The sequence below is a fragment of the Balaenoptera musculus genome, chromosome 1 (assembly GCF_009873245.2).
Source record: "Balaenoptera musculus isolate JJ_BM4_2016_0621 chromosome 1, mBalMus1.pri.v3, whole genome shotgun sequence".
Lineage (NCBI taxonomy): Eukaryota > Metazoa > Chordata > Mammalia > Artiodactyla > Balaenopteridae > Balaenoptera > Balaenoptera musculus.
Genome location: NC_045785.1, coordinates 116,116,352 through 116,130,523, shown reverse-complemented (window position 1 = coordinate 116,130,523; position 14,172 = coordinate 116,116,352). Strand labels below are relative to the sequence as shown.

Sequence of the window (14,172 nt, the reverse complement as noted above, 5' to 3'; positions counted from 1 at the left end):
CTTTTGTCTCCTTAGGTAGGCTTATTCCTAGATATTTTATTATTTTTGTTGCAATGGTAAACGGGAGTGTTTTCTTAATTTCACTTTCAGATTTTTCATCATTAGTGTATAGGAATGCAAGAGATTTCTGTGCATTAATTTTGTATCCTGCTACTTTACCAAATTCATTGATTAACTCTAGGAGTTTTCTGGTAGCATCTTTAGGATTCTCTATGTATAGTATCATGTCATCTGCAAAGAGTGACAGCTTAACTTCTTCTTTTCTGATTTGGATTCCTTTTATTTCTTTTTCTTCTCTGATTGCTGTGGCTAAAACTTCCAAAACTATGTTGAATAATAGTGGTGAGAGTGGGCAACCTTGTCTTGTTCCTGATCTTAGTGGAAATGGTTTCAGTTGTTCACCATTGAGGACGATGTTGGCTGTGGGTTTGTCATATATGGCCTTTATTATGTTGAGGAAAGTTCCCTCTATGCCTACTTTCTGCAGGGCTTTTATCATAAATGGGTGTTGAATTTTGTTGAAAGCTTTCTCTGCATCTATTGAGATGATCATATGGTTTTTCTCCTTCAATTTGTTAATATGGTGTATCACGTTGATTGATTTGCGTATATTGAAGAATCCTTGCATTCCTGGGATAAACCCCACTTGATCATGCTGTATGATCCTTTTAATGTGCTGTTGGATTCTGTTTGCGAGTATTTTGTTGAGGATTTTTGCATCTATGTTCATCAGTGATATTGGCCTGTAGTTTTCTTTCTTTGTGACATCTTTGTCTGGTTTTGGTATCAGCGTGATGGTGGACTCGTAGAATGAGTTGGGAAGTGTTCCTCCCTCTGCAATATTTTGGAAGAGTTTGAGAAGGATAGGTGTTAACTCTTCTCTAAATGTTTGATAGAATTCGCCTGTGAAGCCATCTGGTCCTGAGCTTTTGTTTGTTGGAAGATTTTTAATCACAGTTTCAATTTCAGTGCTTGGGATTGGTCTGTTCATATTTTCTATTTCTTCCTGCTTCAGTCTCGGCAGGTTGTGCATTTCTAAGAATCTGTCCATTTCTTCCAGGTTGTCCATTTTATTGGCATAGAGTTGCTTGTAGTAATCTCTCATGATCGTTTGTATTTCTGCAGTGTCAGTGGTTACTTCTCCTTTTTCATTTCTAATTCTATTGATTTGAGTCTTCTCCCTTTTTCTCTTGATGAGTCTGGCTAATAGTTTATCAATTTTGTTTATCTTCTCAAAGAACCAGCTTTTAGTTTCATTGATCTTTGCTATCGTTTCCTTCCTTTCTTTTTCATTTATTTCTGATCTGATCTTTATGACTTCTTGCCTTCTGCTAACTTTGGGGTTTTTTTGTTCTTCTTTCTCTAATTGCTTTAGGTGCAAGGTGAGGTTGTTTATTTGAGGTGTTTCCTGTTTCTTAAGGTAGGATTGTATTGCTATAAACTTCCCTCTTAGAACTGCTTTTGCTGCATCCCATAGGTTTTTGTTCGTCATGTCTCCACTGTCATTTGTTTCTAGGTATTTTTTGATTTCACCTTTGATTTTTTCAGTGATCACTTCGTTATTAAGTAGTGTATTGTTTAGCCTCCATGTGTTTGTATTTTTTACAGATCTTTTCCTGTAATTGATATCTAGTCTCATAGCATTGTTGTCGGAAAAGATACTTGATACGTTTTCAATTTTCTTAAGCTTACCAAGGCTTGATTTGTGACCCAAGATATGATCTATCCTGGAGAATAGTCCATGAGCACTTGAGAAGAATGTGTATTCTGTGGTTTTTGGGTGGAATGTCCTATAAATATCAATTAAGTCCATCTTGTTTAATGTATCGTTTAAAGCTTGTGTTTCCTTATTTATTTTTATTTTGGATGATCTGTCCATTGGTGAAAGTGGGGTGTTAAAGTCCCCTACTATGATTGTGTTACTGTCGATTTCCCCTTTCATGGCTGTTAGTATTTCCTTATGTATTGAGGTGCTCCTATGTTGGGTGCATACATATTTACAATTGTTATATCTTCTTCTTGGATCGATCCCTTGATCATTATATAGTGTCTTTCTTTGTCTCTTATAATATTCTTTATTTTAAAGTCTATTTTGTCTGATATGAGAATTGCTACTCCAGCTTTCTTTTGATTTCCATTTGCATGGAATATCTTTTTCCATCCCCTCACTTTCAGTCTGTATGTGTCCCTAGGTCTGAAGTGGGTCTCCTGTAGACAGCATATATATGGGTCTTGTTTTTGTATCCATTCAGCCAGTCTGTGTCTTTTGGTGGGAACATTTAATCCATTTACATTTAAGGTAATTATCGATATGTATGTTCCTATTCCCATTTTCTTAAATGTTTTGGGTTTGTTACTGTAGGTGTTTTCCTTCTCTTATGTTTCTTGCCTAGAGAAGTTCCCTTAGCATTTGTTGTAAAGCTGGTTTGGTGGTGCTGAACTCTCTCAGCTTTTGCTTGTCTGTAAAGGTTTTAATATCTCCATCGAATCTGAATGAGGTCCTTGCTGGGTAGGGTAATCTTGGTTGTAGGTTTTTCTCCTTCATGACTTTAAGTATATCCTGCCACTCCCTTCTGGCTTGCAGAGTTTCTGCTGAAAGATCAGATGTTCACCTTATGGGGATTCCCTTGTGTGTTATTTGCTGTTTTTCCCTTGCTGCTTTTAGTAGGTTTTCTTTATATTTAATTTTTGATAGTTTGATTAATATGTGTCTTGGCGTGTTTCTCCTTGGATTTATCCTGTATGGGACTCTCTGTGCTTCCAGGACTTGATTAACTATTTCCTTTCCCATATTAGGGAAGTTTTCAACTATAATCTCTTCAAATATTTTCTCAGTCCCTTTCTTTTTCTCTTCTTCTTCTGGGACCCCTATAATTCGAATGTTGGTGCGTTTAATGTTGTCCCAGAGGTCTCTGAGACTGTCCTCAGTTCTTTTCATTCTTTTTTCTTTATTCTGCTCTGCAGTAGTTATTTCCACTATTTTATCTTCCAGGTCACTTATCCGTTCTTCTGCCTCAGTTATTCTGCTATTGATCCCTTCTAGAGTATTTTTAATATTATTTATTGTGTTGTTCATCATTGCTTGTTTACTCTTTAGTTCTTCTAGGTCCTTGTTAAATATTTCTTACATTTTGTCTATTCTATTTCCAAGATTTTGGATCATCTTTATTGTCATTATTCTGAACTCTTTTTCAGGTAGACTGCCTATTTCCTCTTCATTTGTTAGGTCTGGTGTGTTTTTACCTTGCTCCTTCATCTGCTGTGTGTTTTTCTGTCTTCTCATTTTGCTTATCTTACTGTGTTTGGGGTCTCCTTTTCACAGGCTGCAGGTTCGTAGTTCCCGTTGTTTTTGGTGTCTGTCCCCAGTGGCTAAGGTTGGTTCAGTGGGTTGTGTAGGCTTCCTGGTAGAGGGGACTAGTGCCTGTTTTCTGGTGGATGAGGCTGGATCTTGTCTGTCTGTTGGGCAGGTCCACGTCTGGTGGTGTGTTTTGGGGTGTCTGTGGCCTTATTATGATTTTATGCAGCCTCTCTGCTAATGGATGGGGTTGTGTTCCTGTCTTGCTAGTTGTTTGGCATAGGGTGTCCAGCACTGTAGCTTGCTGGTCGTTGAGTGAACCTGGGTCTTGGTTTTGAGATGGAGATCTCTGGGAGATTTTCGCCGTTTGGTATTACGTGGAGCTAGGAGGTCTCTTGTGGGCCAGTGTTCTGAAGTTGGCTCTCCCACCTCAGAGGCACAGCCCTGGTGCCTGGCTGGGGCACCAAGAGCCTTTCATCCACACGGCTCAGAATAAAAGGGAGAAAAAATAGAAAGAAAGAAAGAAAGAAAGAGGATAAAATAAAATAAAATAATGTAAGATAAAATAAGATAAAGTTATTAAAATAAAAATGTTATTAAGAAAAAAAATTTTTAAAGTAAAACAAAAAAACGGACAGAACCCTAGGACAAATGGTGAAAGCAAATCTATACAGACAAAATCTCATACAGAAGCATATACATACACACTCTCAAAAAGAAGAAAAGGGGAAAAAATATTATATCTTGCTCCCAAAGTCCACCTCCTGAATTTGTGATGATTCGTTGTCTATTCAGGTATTTCACAGATGCAGGTACATCAAGTTGAATGCGGAGCTTTAATCTGCTGCTCCTGAGGCTGCTGGGAGAAATTTCCCTTTCTCTTCTTTGTTCACACAGCTCCCTGGGTTCAGCTTTGGATTTGTCCCCGCCTCTGCATGTAGGTCGCCTGAGGGCATCTGTTCTTCGCTCAGACAGGAGGGGGTTAAAGGAGCAGCTGCTTTTGGGGCTCTGGCTCGCTCAGGCCGGGGGGAGGGAGGGGTATGGTTGCGGGGTGAGCCTGCGGCGGCAGAGGCTGGCATGACGTTGCAGCAGCCTGAGGCGCGCCATGCGTTCTCCAGGGGAAGTTTTCCCTGGATCACGGGACCCTGGCAGTGGTGGGCTGCACAGACTCCCGGGAGGGGTGGTGTGGAGAGTGACCTGTGCTCACACACAGGCTTCTTGGTGGCAGCAGCAGCAGCCTTAGCGTCTCATGCCCGTCTCTGGGGTCCGCGCTGATAGCCGCGGCTCGCGCCCGTCTCTGGAGCTCGTTTAGGCGGTGCTCTGGATCCCCTCTCCTCGCGCACCAGGAAACAAAGAGGCAAAAAAAAGTCTCTTGCCTCTTCGGCAGGTCCAGACCTTTTCCCGGACTCCCTCCCCGCCAGCTTTGGCACACTAACCCCTTCAGGCTGTGTTCACGCTGCCAACCCCAGTCCTCTCCCTGGGATCCGACCGAAGCCGGAGCCTCAGCTCCCAGACCCCGCACGCTCCAGCGGGTGAGCAGACAAACCTCTCGGCCTGGTGAGTGCTGGTTGGCACCGATCCCCATGCAGGAATCTCTCCGCTTTGCCCTCCGCACCCCTTTTGCTGTGCTCTCCTCCGTGGATCCGAAGCTTCCCTCCTCTGCCACCCGCAGTCTCCACCCGCGAAGGGGCTTCCTAGTATGTGGAGACCTTTCCTCCTTCACAGCTCCCTCCCACTGGTACAGGTCCCGTCCCTATTCTTTGTCTCTGTTTTTTTCTGCTTTCTTTTACCCTACCTAGGTACGTGGGGAGTTTCTTGCCTTTTGGAAGGTCTGAGGTCTTCTGCCAGCGTTCAGTAGGTGTTCTATAGGAGCAGTTCCACGTGTAGATGTATTTCTGATGTATCTGTGGGGAGGAAGGTGATCTCCACATCTTACTCTTCTGCCATCTTCTCCTCTCTCTTTTTCTGTTATTTTTAAATTCATTTTGTTTTTTTTTTCATTTTTGTTTCCATCTAGGATGGATTTTCCTTCTACCTGAAGAACTCCTTTTGATATTTCCTTAATGCAGGTCTGATGGTGAATTCTCTCATTTTTTTTCCATTTCTAAAAATGTCTTTGTTTTGCTTTTTTAGTGAGGGAGATTTTCCCTGAATATAGAATTCTAGTTTGACAGTTATTTTCTTTCAGCACCCTGAAGATGCCATTCCACTGATTTGTGTTTTCCATTATCGCTACCAAGAAGTCATATAATAGTCTTATTGTTATTCCTTGAAAATAATGTATCTTTTTTCCTCTAGCTACTGTAAAGACTTTTTATCTTTATTTTTTTAGTTGTTTTACATGATATGCCTACATGCCTTTTGTGTGTAGGCGTATGTGTATATATCCTGTGTGTAATTCAGAGTGATTCTCGAATCTGTATCTGATGTTTTCCTCAGGTTTGGAAAACATATGGCTATGATTTCTTCATATATTGTGTCTGATACATTCTATCTCTCCTATCCATGTGCAACTCCAATTACACATATGCTAGACCTTTTAATTGGGTTTCTTATGCCTCAGGTACTCTTCCAAGCTTACACGGTTGTTGGCAGAATTAGTTCCTTGTGGTTATAGGACAGAGGTTGTGTTTTCTTACCAGTTGCCAACTGAGATTGCTCTGTTCCTAGAGGCTGTCCACATTCCTTGCCAAATGGCCTTCTTATAAGCCCTCTCAAAACTTGGTAGCTTATTTCTTCAGAGCCAGCAAGGAACTATCTCTTGTTCCTGTTTGCTGAGGTGAATTTTTATAGATGTATTATAAGCATGGGTGTGACATCCATCACCTTTGCTTTATTCTACTGTTCTTAGAGTAGAGGCAAGTAGTAGAGGCAAGTAGGCAAGTAGTAGTAGTAGAGGCAAGTCACAGTTCTGCCCACAGTCCAGAGGAGAGGATTGTATTATACATGGGTGTGACTCATTGAGGGTCACCTTAGATGAATTTACTACAATCTATTTATCTTAAAGTTGTATCTGATAATTTTAATACAGTGATTTTTGTTATGGGTCTGTTTCTGTTGAGTGCTTTTTTTTTTCTTTTTTTTTTTCTTCTTGATCTTTAGCCTTTTGGTCTTTTCTCCTGGTATGTTTGTTGTATTTTTATCACATCCTGGACATTCTATATCATTTATAGATGTAAAAACCATTATATAGCTTGCAGGCTGTGCAAAAACCACTGGTGGGCTCATGGGCCAGTAGGCTGTAGTTTGCCTACCTCTGTTATAAATGAAAAAAAAAGTTGTAAATTGTAAAAATAAATTGAGGCTGTACATTATATTATCTTCCTCTAGAGAAGGTTTTATTTTATCTTCTGTTGGGTAGTTAGTCTAAAGGCAAGAGCAAATTAATACAAATAGAGATTAAGTAAAATTGAGCTGGATTCAGTGTTTGTGAGGGTTAACTTATTTCCACTTTACCCTTTTGCCTAGGGTATAGCCCTTAAGCATATGGAGACTGCCATTTTTTCAGTCTTTTGACCAAAGAATACAGACAACAAGTTACAGTTCCTCAAGGAAACTATAAAGAATTGGGTGTCAGGCTAACATTTCCACATATCTTTTCTTTCTTTCTTTCTGGAATCTTTGCCCCTCAACTCTTCTCTTACTTAGAAGCTGTATCTACATCTTACAGTCTTTATAACATCATTCTAGGGATGAAGGAGAACTAGTTCTTTCCTTCAACTTTATAGGAATAGGAAGGGTAGCAGGATGGAAGGAGCCCTGGTAATGGTCAGGGCAACTCTTCCCTCCAAAACATTAATCTCTGGATTAGGAAATGAGCTGCCTGAGTAATAGGGTCTCCAAGTATTCTGCTGTTTGGATTGTGTCTTCTGATATTGATCACTTGGGAGCAGTCAGTGCTGTTTTGGGAAGGAGACCCAGGAGTCTGGAAGAGACAATTTGCACCTTATAAAGAAACCTTAAGCCAGAGTTACTGCTTTGTCACTCAATGAGGAGCTTCTTCCAGGAGGAGGGGCAGTGAGAATCTAGAGGAAATTAATGTGACTTTGTCCTTCACTTCTAATCTAAGACACTGGAAGACTGGGATAGGCATTGTTCCTTCCTGTCCAGTTCTTTTATATATTGCATCCAAGAGGTATCTAAAGATTTGCCAGTGAAGGGGAAATTCCTATTAAACCATAGCTCTGCTCAGTAAGACATTAGTGACCTTCAGATTTAAAAAAAAAAAAAAATGTAGACTATTTGCTAAAATAGCAAATTTTTACAATGTGGTCTAAATTTAGATAACTGATAGGTTTTAAATATTTATCAGGAAAGACACTGATAATGATCAGGGAAACATTTCATAACTATTCGTAAAAATCCATATCTAATTTGTAGGCAAATTCCCAGAGTGGGGATTATGACTCTCAGGAATGAATACAGCTCTCTAGAAGACCCAAGAATTAGGCCACTTGGTGAGTTTCACTTCCTGATATGCCAGAATGTTTATTATAGTATATATTCTGTTATCACACAGCCAGTGATAAGTCTATACAAGGAGGAACATGATCTCTCCTAGAGAATATTGTGATTTCTATGATTTTGGAAATGTGGATGTGTAAACTAACGTAGAAAAGAGGGACATAAGACTTCAAAGGCCTTTAATTGGGTCCTTTACAAAAGGCTGTTCAAAAATCTAAACTCCATGAGGACAAGGACCATTCTTTGGTCATCTTTGTTGTGCTAGTATTAGCACAGTACTTATACTTTGTGACTATTCAACACATTGAACTATTGAAAAAATGGTTTTGTTTGGATTTGAAGCAAAATTTTACTATTCACAGGAAACAAACAAACAAACAAAAAACAGAATGATGAGATAAATAAGCTCTCTTCACTGGAGGAAAAATGTAAATAGTATATTCATCCATGATGAAGTCACGAGCAGGCTTTGTTTCACTTTTTTTTTTGGTGGGGGGGTCATTTATTTGAAAGAAATAAAAGGTAGTAAAAATTCTAAAGTCAAAGACTTTATATGAATTTTGAGGTTTCTGTCCATCTGTACTCTCCTTATTTTTTGGTCTCTCATGTTTCCTTCCTACACCCTAGATGAGTAATCCTACCCTTGCCAATGTTTCTCATTTCCCCATCCCACTCTGCAGCCCTTTACTGATTGTTCTGTCTGTTAGAGTCTCCCACATGATGGTGCTGGGGTACAGTTTTTTAGGGTGTCAACAGTTAGAGCTGATTAATGGTCTGGAGGAGGAGGGAAACAGAAATATTGTAGGCTACCAGCATGAGTAAGATCTTCTGGCCAAGAAAGTGGAATTAAATTATAAGAATAATGTGGATGGGGGCTTCCCTGGTGGTGCATTGGTTGAGGATCCGCCTACCAATGCAGGGGACATGGGTTCGAGCCTTGGTCCGGGAAGATCCCACATGCCGCGGAGCAACTTAGTGTGTGTGCCACAACTACTAAGACTGCGCTCTAGGGCCCGCGAGCCACAACCGCTGAAACCCACGTGCCTAGTGCTTGTGCTCCGCAACAAGAGAAGCCACTGCAATGACAAGCCCGTGCACCACAACGAAGGGTGGCCCCCACTTGACACTAGAGAGAGCCTGCATGCAGCGACAAAAGCCCAACACAGCCAAAAATAAATAAATAAAATTTTAAAAAAATCAGTCACAGGACTAGAAGGGACTGAGGAGACTATGCTAAATCCATTAAAAGAAAAAAAAAAATAACCTGGATGACTTTCAAATCAAGTGTGCAAGTATAATGAAAACTGTGATTTTATAGTGGTGGATTCCAAACTATTACTTATAATCCAGAAATGCAATCTAGAAGTCACTGAAGATTAGTCTTAGATATATTAGCTGGGTGGGCTACTGTGATCTAAGGGAGAAGTAAAATGTTGGGCATCTTCAAGAAGGGGATTAGAAGCAAAAATGAAAGTCTTATTCTACCTGATCCATACCTGTGTTGATATAGTACATGTAACAGTGCATTGTTCTGATCAATGTACCTCAAGAAAGATTTTTAAAGAGCATGAAAAAGTCCATATGAACAATTGGAAGGGAAATGATAAAATTTATAAAATCAAGGCTAGGATAATCACAGACTTCTTTACACATCCTAGAATGCTAAGCTGAAGCCTGTCTATCTCCTCCCGCTTCTCTTAAATATTTAAACTGGTTCATATGTGGAAAACAAAAAGAAGTACTAGGGAATTCCCTGGTGGTCCAGTGGTTAGGACTCAGCACTTTCACTGCTAAGGGCCCAGGTTCAATCCCTGGTTGGGGAACTAAGATCTGTGCAGCGTGACCAAAAAAAAAAAAAAAGAAGAAGTACAAATAAAACTACTATTTATTAAGGGCTTCCTATGTATCAAGTGCATGTCAAACTCTTCAAATACATTAACCCATGTAATACTTATGGCAACTCTGTGGAGTATTACTATATTCAATTTATAAATGAGTTTAAATATTATGCTTAAAATTTAGAGGGGCTACTGAAGGAATTTATGCAAGAAGTCTCCATTAGCAGACTTTTTTTTAAAAGAATGTTATGTTAGCATATGGTTTTTGTTTTTCTCTTTCTGACTGATGAACCTAGGGGCAGGACCCGAATAAAGACACAGACGTAGAGAATGGACTTGAGGACACAGGGAAGGGGAAGGGGAAGCTGGGACGAAGTGAGAGAGTAACATTGACATATATACACTACCAAATGTAAAATAGATAGCTAGTGGGAAGCAGCCGCATAGCAGCACAGGGAGATCAGCTCAGTGTTTTGCAACCACCAAGGAAGGTGGGAGGGAGACGCAAGACGGAGGGGATATGGGGATATACGTATGCATATAGCTGATTCACTTTGTTATACAGCAGAAACTAACACAGCATTGTAAAGCAATTATAGTCCAATAAAGATGTTAAAGGAAAAAAAAGAAAAATAAAGCAATGTTATGACAACATTCGGAAGGAAGACTTGGACTAAGGTCAACTGAAATGAGGGGGATTATTTAGGAGACCATTGCAGTCATCATAGAGAATGATGATGGTGGTCGGAAGTTGGGTGTTGGTAGAAAGTATGGAGAGGAGGGGACAGAGTGGAGAGAATTTCAGGAAGCACTGTCTTCAGGATGGAAAAGGGAAGGGAGATAGTTAGGATGGTTCTCAGCTTCCTGAATGGAGGTAATGGTTAAACACGGTGGGTAATCAGGAGTAGATATGGGTTTAAGGGCAAGGTTAACTCTGTTCCAGTATAGTCTCCAATTCTGAGCTCACGTGGAATAAGCTCAATTCTATCTTCATCACAACTTGGAATATGCAAAATTAAAGTGAAAAACAGAACATCTGGCCCTTCACTGATTAAATGAGCTTTATCTTTGCTCTCACACTAGGAATACCATTCCCTACTTGAAGCGACTTGAAGGGATATCCTCAGATTTATTCCAGCCTCTCTCCTGCCTTTGGCTAGAATTCATGGAAATAAGCTAAATACCTGCATGGCCTTAGAATATCTAGAAGTGCTCCCTTTTTGAGTCTTTCATGATCACAGTAGATTTTAGTGCAGGGCTTAGGGAAGTGAAGCCTAGGACCTAGGGTTCTGGGGAGGAGAAGCCACTCTAGGACCTTCATGGGACATTTGATATTGACAGTGCATTTTGACAGTGTTGAAAGGTTATCAGCCTCAGGTATCTTTTGTCTTTCACTTAGGTTACTGTTCCTCACTGGGTGCTTAGAGGGCTAAATCAAGAGTGTTGGAGGAGGAACTATAGAACTGGGCTTCTTCCTGGACCTGGACTCACCTCTTCAATGGCTAGGTAATTATTTCTACAAATCTGCCTTTTGATGTGTCTGTACTTTCCTTCTCAGATCTATCTCTGCCATCAACCCCAGGGTCCTGGGGTAACACTTCCATAGTAACAAAGATGAGGGTGGGGGGAGGGTGATGGCTCTGAGCAAGTGACCAACAGCTGAACACTGATGACCCTTAAGGTCTTGGGCATTGCTCAGAGGATGGACATACCCTTTACTGAAGGCCTTGGTCCAGCCTACTGTCTTTCAGGATTAACTCATCACACATTTCTTTCCTTTGCCCAGCTCTTTTAAACCTAGACCTCCCTCATTGCTAAAGCCAAACTCCACTGCTGTGCCTGAGTTCCTTTTTGAAGGTTTCCTCAGCTTTAGTTGGCAGCACAGGCTTGATTTCTTTGTTCTCTTTCTAACTTTGTACCTGCTGACTCTCTTTGGCAGTGTCATTATTGTGACTGTTATTCACCTGGACCGTCACCTCTATACTCCCATGTACTTTTTCCTGAGCATGCTGTCCATCTCTGAGACCTGCTACTCTGTGCCTATCATTCCCTGTATGCTTTCTGGCCCCCTGAGTCCTCATCAGCCCATTTCTATCCAAGGCTGTACCACTCAACTCTTCTTCTGTCTCACCTTTGGTATCAATAACTGCTTCCTGCTCACAGCCATGGGGTATGATTGCTATGTGGCCATCTGCAACCCACTACAGTATTCAGTCATCATGGCTAAAGAGTCCGGTATCCAGTTGGCATCTGGGTCCCTGGGAATTGGCCTGGGTATGGCCATTGTCCAGGTAACGTCTCTTTTTGGCCTGCCCTTCTGTGATGCCTTTGTCATCTCTCACTTCTTCTGTGACATGAGACCCCTGCTGAAGCTGACCTGCACAGACACCACTGTCAATGAGATCATCAACTTTGTTGTCAGTGTTTTTGTCCTTATTCTACCCATGGGCCTGGTCTTCATCTCCTATGTCCTCATCATCTCCACCATCCTCAAGATTGTTTCAGCTGAGGGTCGGAAGAAGGCCTTTGCCACCTGCGCCTCCCACCTCACAGTGATCATCATCCACTATGGCTGTGCCTCCATCATTTACCTGAAGCCTAAGTCCCAGAGTTCCCTGGGGCAGGACAGACTCATCTCAGTGACCAACACTGTCATCACTCCTCTGCTGAACCCCGTCGTGTACAGCCTGAGGAACAAGAAGGTCAAAGATGCTCTGTGCAGAGCCAGGGGCAAAAGCCCCTCTTCCTCTCAGTGAGGAGGTTGTTGAAGGCCTTTTCTTTCATTTTGTAAATATGTATTAATTTTAATGCTCTATCAATAATACCTTTAAGTATGGGATCAAGAAGAATAGACTAAATTGAATTGGGTGCTAAAACTGGAGGCTTCCATTTGAGCTAGTCATGGTTCTCTGTGCCCTCCTTTAGAGAGGATAGAAAATGACTTAGCATACACTTAATAATAGAGGGGAAAGATTTACCTGCCTGGGTCACTCATACCTATGTTCTGCTACACACCCATGTACACATCTACATATGCCCTGAGAATATATTGGGTTATACAACTCCAGTAAAGCACAAAATCCATCAAGGTTCTAAAAAGCTAATGAACAAAGTGTTTGGAAACCACCTCAGAAAAACCTCTGTTGTTGTTAAGGGTGTGTGAGTAATTTATGCAAAATTGTAACAAATAAGTGTGGAGACACATGCATGTCCTTTTCTGTGGACGTTGAAGGTTTTCTTGTAATCTGTTTTTGCTGCTTACTAATATCTCATCACAGCCTGAGGACTCTTCAGAAGGCCAAACAAACAAACAAACCCAACACTCTCCAAGTGGATAGAACTGCCCTAACTGACCGTTCCTGGAAATGAGGAGTACAAATGTGGGAAAGCAAACAATCATCAGCTACTAGCACACAGAGGTGGGTTGTCCATAGTCCCAAGATGCCTAGGTGAGAAAACTCCAATTTGGAAAGGAGAGCATGCTGAACAGTTCAATGCTTTCCATATCTCCAATGCAGGAGTGAAAGAGGATGGAGACTGGAAGAAGCCAAGCAAAATCATAGTTCCTTTTGCAGGGTAGACCTAAATCTTTGAAATAGTGTTATAAATGTAAGCACTTTAACTACAACTTCTGAAATTATTTATTAATGAGCAGAAATCTGAAGCTTGACTTAATGAAAAAATTTTCCAGTAAGTTCCTAAGCTGTCAGAGGTTAATCTTCAGAAATTTCTTCTTAGATACTCCCAACTTAAAACCTGAGTTAAAAAACAGCAGTTCGTGTTTGAGCATCACAGAAGGTGAAGGCGTATGCCAAGGTCCTCTCTCCCTCATCCTTCCACTCCACTCTGGCCTTCTATACTGAAGAACAGGTATAACCTGAGTTTCAAACCCAGTTCTTGCAGTCTCCAGAATCCAGCTGATCCCATGGGGTGACGCTGCAGAGGCAAGATTTCACTTGTAAGAGTGTCATGAAGTTAGCTGGGTGCTGAGGATAGGACAAGCCAGTGGAAATTAACAAATCTTCTAAGTCAAGTTAACATGTCTAGCTTTGCCAAGAAACACTGGTGTGTGCTATCTGACCAGAGATAAAAGATATCTTTGCCTTTGTGACCAGATTTCTAGAAAAGATAGAGTCAGTTTATTTCTGTTAGGATAGCCAAGGATAGCCAAAAAACAGTTAATTTTTTTTTTTTTTTTTTTTTTTTTTGCGTTGTGTTCTGCTTAGTCTAGATAAAGCTGTTAGGTAAAGGTCTGATGACCAGTGTCAGTTTCTGATAAGGCACCAGATAGGGACTTTGGCTTGGTAACTAACTGTCCATGGCTGGGTAGACAACTTAAGGCAGGGAGACAATACTACTCTCTGAGTTTCTCTGGGCACCCAGGCTGGCGAGTACCTCTGCCATTCTCAGCATAAAGCTTCCATCTCTGACTTCAAGGAGATGCTCTTGTTGTCCCATTTCCCATTTAATGAGAAGAGAGAAAGAGCAGAGCTCTTCTTCAAGTACTCAATTTCCCAAAATACAAGGTGTATCTTTTGTCCGAGTTTCCACTCTTGAGGTAGCCAAGGAAATTTG

The 14,172-nt window shown here is 41.0% G+C and overlaps 1 protein-coding gene and 1 non-coding gene across 2 annotated transcripts; both read left to right on the top strand.

Moving 5' to 3' along the window:
- The first annotated feature begins 8,479 nt into the window (after positions 1-8,479).
- LOC118904430 (olfactory receptor 10J3-like) lies at positions 8,480-12,353 on the top strand. Its single transcript, XM_036870582.1, has 2 exons — positions 8,480-8,577; positions 11,384-12,353. Exons 1-2 carry the CDS (start codon positions 8,480-8,482, stop codon positions 12,351-12,353), a joined length of 1,068 nt encoding a protein of 355 aa, XP_036726477.1.
- TRNAE-UUC lies at positions 9,510-9,582 on the top strand. Its single transcript has one exon. It is a non-coding gene; the product is annotated as a tRNA-Glu (tRNA).
- Positions 12,354-14,172: the final 1,819 nt, after the last annotated feature.

What these genes read in the sequence shown, in the direction of transcription:
- LOC118904430 (XM_036870582.1), top strand. Translation starts at nt 8,480, where the DNA reads ATGGTGCTGGGGTACAGTTTTTTAGGGTGTCAACAGTTAGAGCTGATT. An exon ending in ATTGTAGGCTACCAGCATGA is followed by an intron (nt 8,578 to 11,383) that starts GTAAGATCTTCT and finishes TCCTTTGCCCAG; the next exon opens with CTCTTTTAAACCTAGACCTC.